Source organism: Dama dama, chromosome 28, assembly GCF_033118175.1.
Source record: "Dama dama isolate Ldn47 chromosome 28, ASM3311817v1, whole genome shotgun sequence".
NCBI lineage: Eukaryota > Metazoa > Chordata > Mammalia > Artiodactyla > Cervidae > Dama > Dama dama.
In genome coordinates, this window is record NC_083708.1 from 15,897,081 (window position 1) to 15,917,588 (window position 20,508).

The 20,508-nt window shown below is 42.7% G+C and overlaps 1 protein-coding gene across 1 annotated transcript in view; it reads right to left on the reverse strand.

Moving 5' to 3' along the window:
- The window catches only part of IMPG1 (interphotoreceptor matrix proteoglycan 1), a 161,451-nt gene that overhangs the window by 102,498 nt on the left and 38,445 nt on the right, over nt 1-20,508 (reverse strand). The window contains 2 exon segments of the mRNA XM_061131539.1: nt 5,973-6,206; nt 8,386-8,524. Of these exon segments, the coding sequence (XP_060987522.1) occupies nt 5,973-6,206; nt 8,386-8,524 (373 nt within the window).

Below are 20,508 nucleotides of genomic sequence, written 5' to 3' on the forward strand. Positions count from 1 at the left end.
AGGGAGAAATATACACCTGGGAGAAATATTCCCAGGTGTATGTATATGTACCAGGGAGAAAAATAAAAGAAGGGAGATAGGAATGTGTGCGTGTGGGTGACTGCTGTTTATAATAAGGTGGTTGAAGAAGTCCTCATGATCAAGGTGACTTTTGAACAGTTTGGGAAGAGGCCCCAAGGCTGAAGAACATGGAGTGCATTGAAAGACTAGCAAGCAGGTCAACTGTGGCCAGAGCAAGGCTGAGAGTCACAGAAGGCTGTGGCCAGGGGCACACAGATGGTGCGGGACTTGCAGGCCAGTCATCTGCTGGTCCACGGGTGCCTGGCTGGACCTGCAGATTTTCCAAGGGGTAAACAGTCACACCTGTATTTAAACACTCAGTGTCTAGATCTCAGCTTTCCTAGCATGCTTTCCTAAATTTCCCTAAGGACACAGCTTTTCCTTCCTCCTCTCCCCCTTGGCCCGCATCCTTGTCCCACTCCCCCATCCCTGACCTTTCTGTGGCACGCTGCCCCTGGGCTGCCACACAAAGGATGTTTGACATAATTGTGTTTGAGGTTAAGACAGGAAAGGAACTTGGTCGACGGCGAGCACACCATTTTTGCAAGTAGGGCAGTTTCTGATTCTTTGCGTTAGAAGTCCTAATGGAGTCAACAGCTGATACATCATTAAAAATAATGATTGCAGATCATGGTGTGATTGTTAGCCTAAAATGCCAGAGGAACTTAAAGAATAAGAATATCACTATAACAGAACTCCATCTGCTCCTGTCTACTTATTTATGTGTCACATTTTCCTAGCATTTAAGTGAAACTAAGGAAAAGAATAGAGATAAAATTGGTGTTAAGTTCTGTCTAATGTTCTCAATGCTTAATAGAAATAACAAATAATGGCACATGAATTAACAGAGGAAAGAAACAGCACCAAAGCAACCCCATCTCTCCAGGGCAGAAGTTAGGAGAGCTTAAGCTACAGGCTCTTCATTTAAATTGACCCTTTCCAAAGCCTTGTTCCTAATTTTGTGTTTATAAACATTAGTTGTCTAAAACTGAATATCTGAGCTTACACGCATCTGTCAGTACAAAAAATAAAAACTTTCGTCAAATTTATATCTACTTACTTTAACCAATCCTATATTAAAAATAATTATAAATCTAACTGAATCCAGAAGCAATTTCTGAAAATAAGTAAAAGAAGTTATTTACTTAGGAAATAAGTTAAAATAATTAACTTCAATTTATGTATATTTTTGTTACCGAGAAGTATTGTCAAGCACCCCATAACAGACTTTTAAGTGTGACATAGATCACATTGAGATAAGACTCTGCAGCGAGAAGTGGGATGAAGATGTGGGTGTGTGGAGAGAGAGGGACCATGTAACATTGCCTGCTGTTAGGAAGAGGTGTTCATGCATTTGTAAAGAGTATTTGATGGTAAGTATTGAGCCTGTGGTAGATTCCACTGTGTGAAGGAGAATGCTCTAACTCCTGTTTTATTTTCAATATCAATATTTATAGCTCACAAAACTTACACCATATCCAATTATTTAAGCTTATAATGAAAACTTTAGAAGAATGCAGTCAGTCAGTTCAGACACTCAATTGTGTCTGACTTTTTGTGACCTCATGGACCACAGCACACCAGGCTTCCCTGTCCATCACCAGCTCCTGAAGCTTGCTCAAACTCATGTCTATCGAATCAGTGATGCCATCAAACCATCTCATCCCTTGTTGTCCCCTTCTCCTCCTGTCTTCCATCTTTCCCAGAATCAGGGTTTTTTCCAATGAGTCAGTTCTTTGAATCAGACATTAATGCAAATGTATCAAAGTATTGGGGCTTCAGCTTCAGCATTAGACGTTCCAATGAATATTCAGGACTGATCTCCTTTAGGATGGACTGGTTGGATCTCCTTGCAGTCCAAGGGACTCTCAAGAGTCTTCGCCAATACCACAGTTCTAAAGCATCAATTCTTCGATGCTCAGCTTTCTTTATAGTCCAACTCTCACATCCTTACATGACTACTGGAAAAACCATAGCTTTGACTAGATGGGCCTTTGCTGACAAAGTAATGTCTCTGCTTTTTAATATGCTGTCTAGGTTGGTCATAGCTTTTCTTCCAAGGAGCAAGCATCTTTTAATTTCATGGCTGCAGTCACCATCTGCAGTGATTTTGGAGCCCAAGGAAATAAACTCTCTCACTGTTTCCATTTTTTCCACTATCTACATACCATGAAGTGATGGCATGCAAGGGGGCACCTAATTTATAAATTATTTTAGGGGATGAAGTTAGATTTTTTAAGAAGTTACATGATTTTGGTCATAAGCAATTGTAATATATTGATTTTTACCTCTGGAGGGATGGGGAGCAAGCGGAGGCTTTGGAGCAGAAGTTGACATCATCTGACTTTCTAAAGAAACCCTCTGACTGCCAGGCAGAGGAAAGGGATTGTGAGTTGTGGGGAGGAACGAGGTGTGAGAAGCCTGGTTCAGAGACTTTTATTCCTGTGATTTACCCTCCCACACTCCCCATCTGGCCCGCATCTGGGTTTCTCTGAGCTTTCTGTTTTGAGAAACAAAGAGAATTCCAGAACAACAGAAGCTCAGGTCATTTATCATCAGCAATGTGACCAAAACCCATAGAGCTGGGGGTGGGTGCAGCGCCCACCACTTGGAATGAGCCGTTTGAGTTGTCCACCTATGAAGTGTGTGTTCCCTGGAATTCTTCCTACATCAGCAAACAGCCTAGGCTGAGACATTCAGCAGAAAGGCTGAGGTCCTGTGGCCAGATCTCAGGTAACTATGAGGAGACTGGGGACTCAAGGCTCTGATTTCTCCTTGTGATAATCCTTTTCAACAGATTCAGAGAAGGATGGTGCAGAGTGGTATACCAAAGGGTTAGAAAATTCCAGACGCCTCCCAGCCCCTGAGATCTTTTGATGACTCAACTTACAAGGTTTTTATTTGCTATGCCTTCAGTAAGGATGGTGACTGTCCCACTGAGTCACGGGCTGGTGCCCCTGTTCTGATCACAAAATGATTCTGTCTCCTGGTTTGTGCTGAGCTTCTAGGAGGCCAAACAAATGACATCAGAAGAGTCACCAAAAAAAAAAAAAAAAAAAAAATTTTTGTCCCTCAAAAATAGTCTAAAGAAAATACACTGGCCTCTAGATACATCCTAACATTTTGATCTCTAGAAACTACAATGCCTTAGGGAAATAATTCTTTAAGCAGCTTCAGCCATTTGTGCTTCAGGGAGACTGTTCTCTCAGAACTTTGGTGAAAAGTTTTAATGGGGACAAGGGCTTTCTGTGTCCCCGAGGTGGAAGAAAGGGTGGCAGGCAAAGGGGCAGGATTATCTGGGCAAATTATTAAAATGCAGGTTATGAAGTAGGTCGGTTGTGGAATCTGAGTACCAGCATCTCTAGCGGGTTTCCAGATGATGATGATACCACTTGTTTGTGGACGGTAATTTGAGTAGCAAGAGGTAGGGTTCCCTCCAGCTTTAGCTTTGTCTGGGTCACACAGTAACATGAAAGAAAGATCTAACTTCTATCTAACTTCTAATATTGGGGTTGGGAGAGAGAGTGAAGAGAGACAGAGGAAGGGAGAGAAGGGGGAAGACATGGGGAGAGTGGTTTCTCAAAGGACTCACAGAGGACGTTGACGGGAGGCAGCCCCAGCAGTCGTCTGGTGGGAGCACAGGGTTCTGCCTGGGAAGCTACCAGAAATGACTTTGGCTCTTGTGTCTGCACTTTCTGATGAGCATGCCTGTGATTCCATCAGGAAGCACAGAACATTTTCCCTTGTGTTGCTTTAGGATTGGGAAAAGAAATAGCTCAATATTCCATTTGATTTGAGGAATGTGGATGCTGTCTCCCCTAAATTTGAAAGATAATTTCGTAAAAGCAGCTATGAGAACAATAAGTGGGTTACTCTGTCAGAGAAACACCACTTTATAGCTGGGTCTTTGTTCTAGTTTCTTTGTGAACCAATTTGTTAGACTTAAGAACGCTATGCTGATGAATAGTAAAATTTCACATCACCCAGGAGCAGCCATAAAGATAACAGGCCGTCATTGCTGTGGGGAGGAAACAGTGGCTTGTTTCATCCAGGGAAGCAAGAATGAAAGAAGCAAACCTAATCAAGGGTAAAGAGCGATGAATAAAATTCAGAGCGAAGAATTTGGTCGCAGCAATGAGTAGTCTAGTCTGCAAATTCCTGTGATGAATCCTATTTGTGAATGTCGTAAAAGATTAGAAGCTACATGAAAATAGTCAGCAATAGCTGTGTTCATGGTCAGTGTGATGCATATATTATGCATTTGTTTTTCTATCTATTAACAAATAACATGAAATTTACCAGTGTCATTAGCTGACTACTGTGTAGTCACATTCAAAATGAATGCTTTAGAAGCAGCACTGTCTTTTCTCTGCACTTCCAATGACTTCCTGCATCCATCAACAAACATTTACTGAGAAACTGCTACACAGAGGTGCTGAGTGAAATATTATATTAATAAGGAATATTAATATAGTGCACTTGATTTTCTATAATTAGAGTCCTCCTTCTGACTCTGATCCAGTACCTGTCATTTCTCTGCAGGTGTGGCTTCTGTCAAAAAGCAAGTATCTCTTTACTTCCACATAAATGAGGCATACAAGGAACATAAGGCTTGGTATTTTTGATACTGTTAGTTAATAATGCTTCCCCAAACCAATAACGCCCCATGTTAATTTCAATCCTTGCAAATCTTATAGACACAAATACTTAAGAATTTCATGGGATGTTAGTGTGAAGACATACTGTTGAGTTGTCATAAAGTGTAACACATCAAGGCTGGAATTGAACCAGCTTGCTCTGGTCAATAAGTATGAAATAGAACAGGGTGACTGGGATGTTTGGAATAGAAGCAAATGTCTATTATGATCAAGGTGGTACTCAGCAAACCTCCTCAGCGTTCACAGGGAAGGTGAACTGAGTTTAGTATTCAGCCAGCAAGACTCTTTGCATAATATAGGGCTACCTGGGGATGTAATTGTTGTTTAGTCCCTAAGTCGTGTCTGACTCTTTGCGACTCTGTGCACTGTAGACCACCAGGCTCCTCGGTCCATGGGATTTCCCAGACAAGAATATTGGAGTGGGTTGCCATTTCCTTCTCCAGGGATTCTTCCTGCCCTAGGGATCCAACTTGAGTCTCCTGCATTGGCAGGCAGATTCTTTACCACTGAGCCAGCAGGGAAGTCCTGGGGATGTAATAGAAGCTACCAAAGATTCTTCCGTTTAAATAAATGACAAGGACAGCCGCTGATAGTTGTGGTGTGACTGAATTCCATCATGATTTCTGGGAGTGCTGTAACAGTCCTGTGATACTGGCTTGGGGTAAAAATTGCGCTGTAACTCTGCTGGAAGCCACGGTAATGGTGTTGTAAATCCTGTTAACACCTCCGCATTTATCTTGTAACCACTGCTAATTTGTGCCTCTAGATTTCCCAGCTTCAGGCCTTTTTGCTAAATCAGCAATAAACAACTGAAACTTACCAAGAAGGAAGGGAGGATCAGGATTGTAACGCGGTTTTTGAAAAGTGAGATCTTAAGTCATAAATCAATTTGATTAGTTTCTTGATGTTGCAGTCATTCTTGTGCTTCTTCATAATAACAACATTCGAATTCAGTATTGGGCTTTGGTAGAAATAAAACGAAGAGGTGAAACCCACAAGTGAAGGCTTTCTGGTGGCTTGTTAAATGCCCTGATGGTTCTGTGTTGCAGAGGACATGGATTTAAGACTTACAAACACAGATCTACCATAGTTTCAAAGGTTTATTATTCACAACTCTCAGTTCAGTTGGCTGTTTTGTATAACTCTTGTGACTAAAGCAGAGATTGGAAGTCCTGGGCTGAAGACAACCTAGGTATGCATGAAAGAGAAGAGACAAAGAGGGGAAATCTGAACAGGCTACATCTCTTTCCTTACCTCTCAATCTATAATATGCTTGAAGACTGGCTAAAATCTGTTCCATGGATTCCTGTGGACAGACTTTAACCCCAGTTGGGAAAAATGCTGATCTTTTGGTTCGATGCTTTGCCAAATCGAACATTCGTCTCATGGTTGACACTTTGTACGTTTTTGCGGTATTTTTGGTTGCTTCAGTTCTTGGGGCATTATCTATGTCTTTAATCTCAGAACCGTATATTTTAATGGAGAGATCTGTAAAAGAAAGATTGATTTCCTGGTAATAGTACTCAGCCATAAAAAAGGATAAAATAGTGCTATTTGCACCAACATGGATGGACCTAGAAATTATCATATAAGTGAAGTAAGTCACACAAAGACAAATATATGATATTGCTTATATGTGGAATCTAAGAAAATGATACAGATGAATTTATTTACAAAACAGAAACAGATTTGCAGACATAGAAAAGAAACTTATGGCTACCAAAGGGAAAAGGAGGGGGGAGGGATAAATAAGAAATCTGGGATTAACAGATACATACTACTACATATAAAATAGATAAACAGCAAGGTCTACTATATAACACGTGCTTGGTCACTCAGTCATGTCTGACTCTTTGCAACCCCATGGACTATATAGCCTGTCAGCCTCCTTTGTCCATGGGGATTCTCCAGGCAGGAACACTGGAGTGGGTTGTCATGCCCTCCTCCAGGAGATCTTCCCAACCCAGGTCTCCCACATTGTAGGGGGATTCTTTACCATCTGAGCCACCAGGAAAGCCCACTATATAACATAGGGAGCTATATTTAGTATCTTATAATAACCTATAATGAAAAAAATCTGAAAAAGAATATATATATGTGCATAACTGAATCACTGCTCTGTACATGAAACACTGTAAATCAACTATATTTTGATTTAAAAAAGATTGATTTCCTGGTGGACATACACATTTGTGTGTTATAGGTGAAGCATATGATAAATGGATAGAGAAAACTAAAAACTGATTCTGTGGCTTATGGAAATTTCATTTTAATGCAAATGCAAAATTCCAATGATAAAGCATTTTCAGAAATCAGGGAATAGCAGAATGAGCTGATCAAGTGTATTTTTAAAAAAAGTCTCGAATCATCTTGCCTTTAGGAACTGCCAAATATTGAAACCATTTCCCACACATCTCTCTAAAAATCACTCCCCACTTAGCACTCAAGCCTCCCGAGAGATGCCTCTTTTGATAGACATTATAATTTGAGTAGGGAATGATAGAGCATTGTGGTACTCAGAGGTGTGCTCTCGATGAGGAAGTGGAGTGCTTCTAGAAACCAAGGGGAAAATAATGCAACCAAACAACCTCCCTGCCCATTAGCGGCAGCACTAGGATTTCTGTGTGGGCAGGGCTCTAGAGGTGGCAATGCGGTTGAAAGTGATTTGAGGCGTTAGAATTTCATTTACAGAGCACGCTTGATGTTTTATGAAAGATGATGAGAGAAGGGATGGAGGACAGGCCAAAGAGAGGGTGTTGGCAGAGGATTAAACTCCCAGAGCCATTCATCTAGCCGCCACCGCGGTGCCTGGTAGGGTGAGGTCTGGAGTTCATTTGTAACTCTGTGGGCCTCTCATAAAAGTACCTTACATGCACAGAGCACAATTTTATTTTGAGTTTTCTTCCATATGTATTATTTCCTATCACTCTCACAAAAGCTCTACCACGTAGTGTATGCATGCTAAGTCACTTCAGTCTTTCAGACTCTTCGTGATCCTATGGACTGTAGCCCACTGGGCTCCTCTGTCCGTGGGCTTCTCCAGGCAAGAATACTGGAGTGGGTTGCCATGCCTGTCTCCAGGGGATCTACCCAACCTAGGGATCGAACCCACGTCTCCTGTACCTCCTGCACTCTAGGCAGATTCTTTACCGCTGAGCCATTGGGGAAACCCCACTATATAGATGAAACAGATACTATTTTATATCTCTGTTTACCACCCAGTTAGGTACTGGGGTCCAGAGCTGTCAGAGCATGTTAACAGTGTGGTCACATCTCCATTTTTCCTCTCCCATTCCACCTCCTTCCTTTTAGCCAGTCTACTGTTTAAGAGATGAATTACTGATGACCTGGGACCACTTACTCTGGCCCCTGCAGACCACCAGCATGTGGCTTACAAAGACTGATGCTCTCATTTTACTAAAGAAGGCACTCCACCCTTTAGCTTCTGAAATATGGTCCAGATGAGGGGATCAAGCAGAAATGTAAGCACGTAGCTGTAGAGCAACTCAAATCTTGCCACAAAGCATATAAACCCCTCCTTCACTGGGGGTGGGGTGGGTGGACTGATGGAGTCTGGGTAGGAACACATTCTTTGTCACATCGAGGAGGCTCAGAGGACACTGCCAGTCTTGGGGAGTGACCCATTCTTAGAGACTCGTCTGCTCACCCAGGCATGCACCAGAGCAATAGAGCATAATCTCTGATTGGAATATGGGGATCAGCGGCTTCTGAAGGTCTCCAGGTGATTCCAAGATGTAGACAGGTTTGGGAACCACTGTTTCGTGGATCTCTAAGGAGACCTTCAGCTGAAGAGTCAGGAGAACCCTCTTCACATTGGCTTAAACTGTAAGGAAGTTATTACTGCATGTGAAAGAAAGCTAAAAGCTAAGAGCCGCCTGGTGCAATGAAACCGATTGCCTTTCTACTACCCTCTCATTTTCTCTGCTCCATCCCCTCACGTGGGACTTTGTCTGTAGGCCAGCTTCCACCAAATTGAATGTGCTTACCCTGTTCATGTTGAAAAATAGCCTTTCCCTACAGTCTGGCTGATCCACGCCACATGCTTGGATGAATACCAGCTGCCAATGGGGATATGCTGGCACTATTAGCTTGAGCTGAGTGGTCCCGGGCAGGGAACTGGGATGTTCCAGAGTGGCTCATTCTAACTGGAGGTGAGGGTCAGCATTCCCTCTGTCAGGGGGGCTGCACGGCAGAGTGGAAGGTGCCCATTCCACATCAGGGCAAAAGCTGCCCGAGGGGGATTCTAGAAGCTGAATACACAGCCATGAGTGGCCACTGCAGTTGGTAAGATGGGAATTTTAGTTTAGGAATGTTAACTTTTAATAAACTCTTTTCAACATTTACGAAGTTTGGTAATCGTATTTCAATCTCCACTAAGAATGGAAGAGAAAAAAATGTGCGTCATCGGATAATTCTAAGCCTCGCTGGGGTGGTGAGCACAGACCCCACTCGGGAGCTTGTGTGCCCACACTCTTGCACTGCCCATCCTTGCACAGCGCCTGCCTGCAGTGGGGGCCCTGCTCTTAGGCTGGTCTTGCTCTCGCCTGAGCCACCTCCAAAGTATTTGGTCCTTTAGGGCTGGTCTGTTCTTACTTGCTTGTTATGCTCTGGTAGAACCCTCTGAATGGCTTGGCTTGGGAACAGTATTTCCTCCCTGGCTCTGGGAACAATGCCCCCATTCTGGAGTTTTTCCTAATCAGATCCCTTTGGATTTAAATACTTTTCTCGTATCCAGGCTTGCTCACAGAGATCCTGCTAGATCTATGACTTTGGACTTCATCTTATCAGGGTGGGAACAGAAGGAGAGATGAGATCACAGATTTCCCTGTTTTCCAGCATTCTCATGATATCTGACCTATTCCCCTTCCCTACCAGGGCTGATCTTTCACAAACCTCCACGTGGCCATAAATCCATGTCGCTAGTGGTCAACAATGAGGTGAACTAGGAGGGTGTGGGACTTGGTGGGCTTTGGGTCTCCTGCTTTCTTGCTGCTGTCCTTTCATTCTCAAATGTGTCCCTACTTGGAAAATAAATTATACCATCACCCAGTTTTTCAGATCTTGTGGGAGGAGACCTAATGCAGGTACTCTGCAAACGGCTGCCTCCCTCCTCAAGGAAACACCTAGTTCCACTTTTGAATGTCTACTTAGATAATTCTTTCCTTTGAGCTGAAAATTATTTTCCGGTAGCTTGCACACATTAGTTCTACTTCTGCCCTCTGCTCTAGCAAAGACCAAATTACAGATGCTTCCACAAGCAGTTCCTTGTATTTTCTTTATATTAGGCAATTTTTTACTTTACGATAAACATCCTCTACCTTTCTTTGGTTTCTTGCATCACCTAGGTATCAGATTCCTCAGCCTTCTGTGTTTCTGCGGATCACACGAAGCCAACCACGGGGGACCCACTATGGTAACACTCTCATTTGAGCAGGGTGCCCCATCCCATGTCACCTCTAGAGAAAATGTGGGCAAGACTTTTGAGAAAAGAGGCTTAAGGTTACCTGGGTTCAAGAATATTTACAAGACAGGCTACATTGATGAAGTCTGTGTCTTTCCCAAGGATTTCAAATAAAAGCAAAATATATGTAAAGAACTGAAACATGGAATGTTACAGACTTAGAGGAGGTAAAAAGAGCTGATATTTATTGGAGCTAATGAAAGCACTCTTGGGTAAATAATTAGATCACATTAGATGCTGTCCTCCAGTGTTGCATAAATTGTAATGTTGAACTGAACTCTGGTTCTCTGGATACATTTTTATGAGTTGATAGTTTTAGTTTATATAAGAATTTGGAAGGTATGGGGTAAAAATTTAATGAGAATGAATTGAGAGTTGAAAGACTTGTTATAAAAAGGGAGTGCATTTAATAGATTAGAAAATCTTTTGAGGCAGAAAATAATTCTCTAAGATAGTGACAAAACATAAGTATAACCTGTTTGATGATGAATTGGCTGTCTCTGGATGAAGTTCAAAGTTACAAAGAGAAAGGCAAAGTGATTTCATTAAAACAAACAAACAAACAAAAAGCTCTATGTTTTTCAGAGTATTAGAAAAATTTAGCTAAATATGCATTTGGACAACAATAAATGCAACTGAGCTATATTATATTGTAGATTAATCATAAAGAAAACAATCCATAAGCCAGCAGTTTTGGGAAATAGTCATATCATTGAATGAAAGTGAAAGTCACTCAGTCGTGTCTGACTCTTTGTGACCCCATGAACTATACAGTCGATGGAATTCTCCAGGCCAGAATACTGGAGTGGGTAGCCTTTCCCTTCTCCAGGGTATCTTCCCAACCCAGGGATCGAACCCAGGTCTCCCGCACTGCAGGCGGATTCTTTACCAGCTGAGCCACAAGGGAAGCTCTTCATTGAATGAAGGGTAGTGGAAATTAATACTTGCCTATTCAGAACTTCTAAGTACAGAGGTGGTGGTGGCGATTTAATAGCTAAGTGTGTGGGACTCTTGTGACTGTGGACCGTAGCCTGCCAGGCTCCTCTGTCCATGGGATTTTCCAGGCAAGAATACTGAAGTGGGCTGCCATTCCCTTCTCCAGGGGATCTTCCCAACCCAGGGATCAAACCTGTGTCTCCTGCAAGGCAGGCAGATTGAGCCGCCAGGGAGGAGTAACAGCTCATATTCATGGCGCTTAACTTTAAAATTTAACTTGACTATGTCCATTATTTGTGAAAGAAACATGTAGCAGCAATGCAAACCACATGTCACTCGACTATTCAAAATGTTTTAATTAACAGTAGCTGCGGTGCCCGCGGCCCTGGCTCTGTGACTGACCAGCTGCATTAGAGGTATGCAATTGACCTCTGTCTGAATTTTCTCACCGTAAAATGGAGACTTGGTGGCTGTCTTACAGGGTTTCTGTGATATTAAATGAGCTACAGTGTTGGGCACAGTGGTAAGTGCTCAATAAAAACTCATCCGATAGACCACGGATTTCACTGTTATCGCTCTGCCTTGCTGGCGCCCTTCCACGGTACTGCCTCGCGGGCCTCCGACTAGACTGCGCATGCCCCATGCATCCCTGCGCTTCCATGCGGCTTGTACATCTCAGGCTTGCGTCTTCGTAGAGAAGGGCTCTTTTCTTCCCCCCTTTTTTGTTGGCCTCCTATTTTTCCTTCAAGGTCTGGCTCTCCTTCTCTCCTAACTTTTCTCAGGTCTCAGAATTCATGTGTTGGTTCCTCCAGCCCGTCTAGCCTGGCTCAGATCTTTATTACTGATTTACTTTATTTTATTTACTTTATCTTTGTTACGTTTTTACTGATTTACTGTATTCACTAGGTTTCTATTGCGTTTCAGGCCCACTGTGGTAGGTAAAGGTAAATTAGGTGAACAACTGTCATGGAACTTGTGTGTAGTGCTTGCTTTGTCCTGCCTTGCACAATAATTTGCTCTAAATAAATGACTTTAGATTGCAAATACCTTTGGATTTGCAAATACCTAGAACTTTTAGACTGCCAATTCCCGTGTATTATAATCCTATCCTCTCCCCAAGTCCCCTCAGTGCTTGCCTAGTACAGTGTTTTGTACACAGCAGATATGCAATACATAGCCATTAAAAGAACTAGTGAAAAAATCCTATAGAAATAGTGAGTCTTTTACATATGGGCATGAGTTATTTGTTTTATAAACCATTAGACTATGAAAAATAGCTTCATATGTCCTGTCAACCTACACTATCGCAATCTTTCTTTGAAACATCTACTCCTTTCCACAGTGTCGAATATCAGAGGTTTTGGATACAGTCATCTTATTAAAGATAATATCCTAAGTGAAAAGACAAATAAAAAAAATCCCTTTTTTTTTTTTAAAAGGAAAGAAAACCAAAAGAACAGAAAGGAGATGGCTTATACACAAATTATAATTTAGTAAAATCATCATCCCCAGAATCTTTCAATTTATCCAAGAGTAAACAAACAGGAAACTGAGTCATTAAAAATACGGCTGTTATAGGAAAGGAAATTAATATTGCCTGGCTCTTTAGGAGGACTAGCCCTCCACTCTTTTACCTACCCCCGCCCCCCCCCCCCCCCAATTGTACTTGATAGGCAAAACCATAACCAGGGTTAAACCCTGCTCTTTGCCTTCTCCTCACTTGCACCCTTGCAGCTGAACTTGGCTGGAGAAAAACAACCATTAAGACTCACTTTAAATTTATGATCCTTAAATAATACCACATTACATTTCTCTGGCCCATTGAGTTTCTCTCTCTCTTGGAGAACTATGCACAACTTTTCTCAGATTTCCCGCACTTCTTGCCAATTCTCAGTCTCAGCTGATGACCTTGCTTCACATTTTTTTTTTTTTTTTTTGAGAACAGGAGGAGCCAGAAGAAAACTCTTTGGATTTCTAGCACTGCATCAGCTCACTGGCTGCGCCTGCCCTCAAATACTCACACTTTCCCTTCTGTGTCTGATGACTGGTCTGTGCTCCTGTCTAAGGCCAGCTCCTTTACTTATGCTCTGGATCCCAGCCTTTTCATCTCTCAAGGACATTCATCCAGAAATGCACCTTGTTCACCTACTGGATCATTTTTTTCTCTTTCTACTGGATCATTCCTTTTAACCTGTAGATATTCTATTATCTTCTCCTTCTACTTAAAAGATTCTTTCTTGATATCACTTTCCCTCCATTTCTCTATTTGCACTTTCAGCAAAACTCTTTGAAAAATCTGTTTTTACATCTTTTCCTGACAAAAGCAAGGTTGTACATGAGTGACAGAGGATTCTCGTGACGTCACGTGCAAAGCTATCGACATTTCCCCACTTTTTCCATCCTCTTTTTTCCCTTCCTTCTTTTTTACTTTTTTATTAAAAAAAATTTTGTTTGCAATGTGCTCATAAGTGAAAAAGTAAAGGCAAAAATTGCTCAGTTGTGTCTGACTCTTTGTGACCCCATGCTCTGTAGCCCGCCAGGCTCCTCTGTCCATGGGATTCTCCAGGCAAGAATACTGGAGTGGGCTGCCATTCCCTTCAACAGGGGATCTTCCCAACCCAGGGCTGGAACCCAGGTCTCCCGCATTGCAGGTGGATTCTTTACTGTCTGAGCTAGCAGGGAAGCCCAAGAATACTGGAGTGGGTAGTCTATCCTTTCTCCAGGGGATCTTCCGGACCCAGGGATCCAACTGGGGATTCCTGCATTGCTGACGGATTCTTTACCAGCTGAGCTATTAGGGAAGAAGCCTCGATGGAGCCCCGTGTATTCAACATGTTCTTGCGTTACTTTACCAGAAGGTGTCGCTATCCAACACATAATATAATGAAAGCTGACCATTGGATAATGAAATAATTAGTTCTTTGACTTTGGGATTGTACCTGTTGAGTACTGATATTTGTTGATGGAGGTGACGGTGAGGGTTGTGATTTTGCAGAAAAGCAGACCATTTGAGGAAGGGCTGAGACTTAATATGCTGAAATAGACTCCCACTGAGCTGGGAGGTACTCCTGAAACGCCTGGCAGATGGGAAATATTTAGGTGGTGGGAAGGAGGACCATGAATTCACAGGAGACATCTTTCAGCAGACTGAAGAAGGTGGTCGACATGACACCGAAGTTTTAAGTTGAGGATTAAATTATGTTTCTTTAGAGCCAGACATCCTGGAATGTGAAGTCAAGTGGGCCTTAGGAAGCATCACTACAAACAAAGCTAGTGGAGGTGATGGAATTCCATTTGGGCTATTTCAAATCCTAAAAGATGATGCTGTGAAAGTGCTGCACTCAATATGCCAGCAAATTTGGAAAACTCAGCAGTGGCCACAGGACTGGAAAAGGTCAGTTTTCATTCCAATCCCTAAGAAAGGCAATGCCAAAGAATGCTCAAACTATTGCACAACTTCATTTATCTCACACGCTAGCAAAGTAATCCTCAAAATTCTCCAAGCCAGGCTTCAGCAATATGTGAACCATGAACTTCCAGATAGTCAAGCTAGTTTTAGAAAAGGCAGAGGAACCAGAGATCAAATTGCCAACATCTGCTGGACCATTGAAAAAGCAAGAGAGTTCCAGAAAAACATCTATTTCTGCTTTATTGACTATGCCAAAGTCTTTGACTGTGTGGATCACAAAAACTGTGGAAAACTCTGAAAGAGATGGGAATACCAAACCACCTGACCTGCCTCTTGAGAAATCTACATGCAGGTCAGGAAGCAACAGTTAGAACTGGACATGGAACAACAGACTGGTTCCCAATAGGAAAAAGAGTACGTCAAGGCTGTATATTGTCACCCTGCTTATTTAACTTATATGCGGAGTACATCATGAGAAACGCTGGGCTGGAAGAAGCACAAGCTGGAATCAAGATTGCCGGGAGAAATATCAATAACCTCAGATATGCAGATGACACCACCCTTATGGCAGAAAGTGAAGAAGAACTAAAGAGCTTCTTGATGAAAGTGAAAGAGGAGAGTGAAAAAGTTAGCTTAAAACTCAACATTCAAAAAATTAAGATCATGGCATCTGGTCCTATCGCTTCATGGCAAATAGATGGGGAAACAGTGGAAACAGTGGCTAACTTTAGTTTCTTGGGCTCCAAAATCACTGCAGATAGTAATTGCAGCCATGAAATTAAAAGATGCTTACTCCTTGGAAGGAAAGTTATGACCAACCTAGACAGTATATTAAAAAGCAGAGACATTACTTTGCCAACAAAAGTCCGTGTAGTTAAAGCTATGGTTTTTCCAATAGTCATGTATGGATGTGAGAGTTGGACTATAAAGAAAGCTGAGTGCTGAAGAATTGATGCTTTTGAACTGTGGTGTTGGAGAAGACTCTTGAGAGTCCCTTGGACTGCAAGGAGATCCAACCAGTCCATCCTGAAGGATATAAGTCCTGGGTGTTCATTGGAAGGACTGATATTGAAGCTGAAACTCCAATACTTTGGCCACCTGATGCGAAGAGCTGACTCATTTGAAAAGACCCTGATGCTGGAAAAGATTGAGGGCAGGAGGAGAAGGGGACGACAGAGGATGGGATGGCTAGATGGCATCACTGACTCAATGGACATGAGTTTGGGTGGACTCTGGGAGTTGGTGATGGACAGGGAGGCCTGGCGTGCTGCAGTCCATGGGGTCACAAAGAGTCAGACACAACTGAGCGACTGAACTGACCTGAGACACTCAATCCTGGGACTGACCCAGATTGTGCCACCCAGGGTAGCAATAACAAATTTGGAAATGTCTAAATGTGCAGAAAAGGAAATTAATGAAACAACTATTGGATTCAAATGCTGAATTCCAACATTACATTACCCTAGGAAAAAGTCAAATCTAGCTGGGGTGGAGAGGCTGCTCTGAAATACTGGGCTTTTGACCCTTCATTTATTGTTTCAAAATTAAATTGTCTGGGCACTGCCTGAACATGCCCACTAGTTCTTGTGAAGGCTAGCCCTTCAGTCTGTTAGGCTCTAGGTTGGTTCCTTGATTTTGACTGGCATCCTGGAAACCTTTTCCATATCACATCACTGAAGAGTTTATTTTTTTCGTTAATGTACCAAAGTTGGCCTCTAGTCATGGATTGCTTGGGATTCCCAGGTGGCTCAGTGGTAAAGAATCTACCTGTCAATGCAGGAGATGCTGGAGACGTGGGTTTGATCCCCAGTTGGGAAGATCCCTTGGAGGAAGGCATGGCAACCCACTCCAATATTCTTGCCTGGAGTCCCATGGACATAAGATCCTGGCAGGGTGGAGTCCATGGGGTCACAAAGAGTCAGACACAAATTAGTAAACACACACACACACACACACACGCATAGATTGCTTACAATTTTTCCATTTTAGGGCTCAGCCTTGCCCATGAATCTACCTCTTTCTAGGTTATGTATTCACGTGGATCCTTACTAGCCTGTTCAGACGAGACACTTTTTTCTAGAGAAATATTTTCTCTCCATCTAACCTTGCAGGTTTGTAATCTAGGATTACCGTACACATATAGTGACAGTAATAGACTGTAAGAAGAGGAGAATGCGGTGTTTGTGGCTTCGTTATGAGAGTAACAGCAGCTGGGCTGGTAAAAGCACTTAGTGAACCCATTATGTTTTCCTAAGGGAAAGCATTTCAATGCCTAATGAACGAATTAACAGGAGTGGAGACAAAAGTTACTGGAATCCTACAGAATAAAAATCTCCATTTGAAGAACAGGACTCCACAGAGAGAAAGTAGATAACACTCTAGGACCAAATCAGTGACTGGAAGTCTTAAAAAATAATAATTTAATTTCACATATGCTTTCCAGACAGACCTTAACAAAAAAGAGTAAGCAGTTGTGGCCTTTCTGCAAACGCTCAGCTTGCTTGTGATCTGTTATATCCCAGTCTGCCCCCTCCATTAGAGGAAATGCTCAATTACCCACTTGAAATTGTTTTTCTTCAAAGAGCAAGGGCAACTAAATGTACCTCATGCTTAACATACCTGAACATGCCTCAAGAATTACGCAGATGTACTGAACACCTTGTTCAATGCTGTTCCAGAAAATGGAATGGATTTTAAGCACACTGTCTTCTGCATGGTCAAGTAGAGATCACAAGAGCTCCTACCTTCTGCTTTACCTATCCTTCTTCTTATGTGTAGTTCCCACTGAACTTCCACCATGACAACCCCAGTGCAAGTGTGTTGGAGTAAATGATACAAAAAAGGACCATAGGGATTGAGGACAATTTCAGTGATTTTCTTTAGGGAAATGTGAAGGGAATAAGCCTGTGCTCATTCGCTCAGTTGTATGTGACTCTGTGACTCCGTGGATTGTAGCCCACCAGGATCCTCTGTCAATGAAATTTTCCAAGCAAGAATACTGGAGTGGGTTGCCATTTCCTACTCTAGGGGATCTTCCTGACATGGAGAGCTAACCTGTGTTTCCTGTATTGCAGGCATAGTCTTTACCCACTGAGCACATGGGAAGCCCTTGAGAGTCAGCATGCACGGTGATTATCAGTGATGCAGCTGGTGGATGCCACACCATTGTCCTCTCTGAAGCTTTGGGAGCTTGGAAGCCATCACAGCCTTCCTTGCCTCCAGCACTAGCCTTGTTCAACTGTACTTTTTCCCCGCTGAGGGTGAAAGTCAGTGCTTCCTTCTCTCAAAGAATCGGAGCAGTTGCATTATTTTTTTGCACATTGCAAAATCCAGCTTTGGCCACTGCATTTGCTACATCAGGAGGAAAGGATTAGGACCAGGGAAAACCATTACAAGAAACAACAGTTGCTATCTTCTATTCTCTTGTATACTCAAATGGATACATCTGTACTGAGCTCTTCCATCTCACTGAACTGAGAAAAAAAAAAGAGAGAAAGGACAGAATCTATAGGTGAGATGCTGGGAAATTTTGCTGAGGACATATGCAGCTTGGTAAGAGGGCAGAAACAGAACTGAAATTGAAGGGAGAAGTAGAAAAGAGAGGGGTGAACAACAGAATCCCTGCTGGATAGTTCAGGGAACTATACTCAATAATATGTTATAAATCATAATGAAAAAGAATTTGTAAAAGTATGTATATATGTATAACTGAATCACTTTACTGTACAGCAGAAATTAACACAAAGTTGCAAATCAACTCCACTTCAGTAAAAAAAAAGCTAAATTAATAAAACTGTCTACCAAGTTTAAAAAAAAAGAGTTCATTTGACTTCTGGGCAAACATTAAAAATGATGGTTTGAAAATATATTTTGCTGATCCGATTTTTACAAATAATTATGTATTCATATACTTGAAAGAATCAGAAAAGATCTATAAAAATGTTAATTACTGATTAAAAAAACAAGAAACGAGAAATGGAGTGGTGTCTTTTGTGTCCTGGGAGGGGGATGCCCTATGACCAGCTGGGGTCCTGAGGTCTTCAGGTCTGGCAGGTGGCTCAGACAGTAAAGAATCTGCCTGCAGTGCGGGAGACCCGAGGTTGATCCCTAGGTGGGGAAGATCCCCTGGAGAAGGAAACGGCAACCCACTCCAGTATTCTTGCCTAGGGTATCCTAGGACAAGGATGGATCCTAGGACAATGGACAGAGGAGCCTGGCAGGCTACTATCCATGGGGTCGAAAAGAGTCAGACACGACTGAGCGACTAACACTTTCGCCTTTTTCAGGGAGCAAAGACAAAGGAGTCCAGGAGGGCAGGGTCTTTCACTGTCCCCTGAACATAAATGGGTGCTTGCTCCCCACTCCCTTCGAGGATGTTTCGAGGGGAAGGAGCATTCAAGAGAAGACTGGCTTTCTGTGTCCTGAGAAAGCAGGGCAACACAGCTGAGGTGCTCGTCACGGTGTAGCTTGGAGATCGCTCATGCTGCCTTCATCTAAGCCAAGGAAGCGCTTCACGACGGAGCCTCTTGACCAAGGCCCATTCCCAGCCGTCTGCCAGTCCCAGAGGCACTGTTTCTGCTGCAGTTCAGGACCACGGGATGCCCTTAACTCTCAAGTGCCCTTCAGGGTTTGCAGGAGTGTTTCAGATGTTGTGAGAAGCCACGGGATCAACACTTAGCTTCTTTGTGCGGTGCTAAATTTACTTGAGCATTTTAGCATAAAAGTTGAAAATGCGAAGGATTGTAAATGATTTTCACATGAATACACAAGCAAAGTCAGCAAAATCCTTTCTCCCTCAAATAAGCCGGCCTTGCAAGTGAGAAGAGTTGGGTATTTCTATAAGCTGTGATTAACTGTAAAGTGTATTTCCTTGGAAAACGGTGAGTGGGGTTGGTTGAGTGGGGCTGAGGTCAGGTTGAAATAAACGGGATGTGAAACTGAGGTGAGACTGATTTTGTTGAAGTTCCTGGTCATCCTGGTTAAGGCTTTTCAGATGCTGACAAAAAGAAAGCAGTGATTTCCCCAGCTAGATGTTTAGCTAGCCCTCAAATCACCCTGGGTAGACAGGTACCTTCTCCATATCCACATAGGACTAACCCTGTTAAACCATTTGAGAAGGGGATAACAGAGGATGCTGTCTTGGCCCCCGGATGGTTGGACGGCATCGCTGACTCAATGGACATGAGTTTGAGCAAGCTCTGGGAGATGGTGAAGGACAGGGAAGCCTGGAAGCCTGGCGTGCTGCAGTTCACGGGGTCTCAAAGAGTTGGACACGACTGAGCGACTGAACAACAATAATCTTTTTCTTACATTAACCTCTCCTGGCTTCCCTGGTAGGTCAGTCAGTAAAGAATTTGCCTGCAGTGCAGGAGACTGGGATTGATTCCTGGGCCACGAAGATCCCCTGGAGAAGGAAATGACAACCCACTCTGGGATTCTTGCCTGGAAAATCCTGTGGGTAGAGGAGTCTGGCGAGTTACAGTCCATGGGGTTGCAAGGGTTGGACACGACTTAGTGACTAAACCACCACCATAAACTCTTACTTCTTCCCAGTCACTGACCCATCATGAAAACTTTTAGGGCATCATCTCCATAGGTTTCAGAATGTGGAGCTTAAATAAATACACAGGTTATGAATAAGAGAATGAGAATAGAATTTTACGAGTTAATTTGAGATCTGTACATGATGAGTTGCAATTGTATCTCACAAATGTTTATGGGATGTGACAGTATTCAGAGCATTTTTCTAGCCTGGCTGGACAGAAGTTTGAATGATATAGAGACCAAAGGATTTTGCTGAGACTGTACCAAGTCATTCACAAGACAAGTAGCAGCAAATCACAAAGACCTACCAAGAGCCTATAAAAAAAATCCCCCCAAATTCAGAAGAAGCTAACTTCAGAAGCTGGGAGTGCACTGAGAAAATATCACAGGCAGGAACATAGATCTGCTTAGGGGACCCA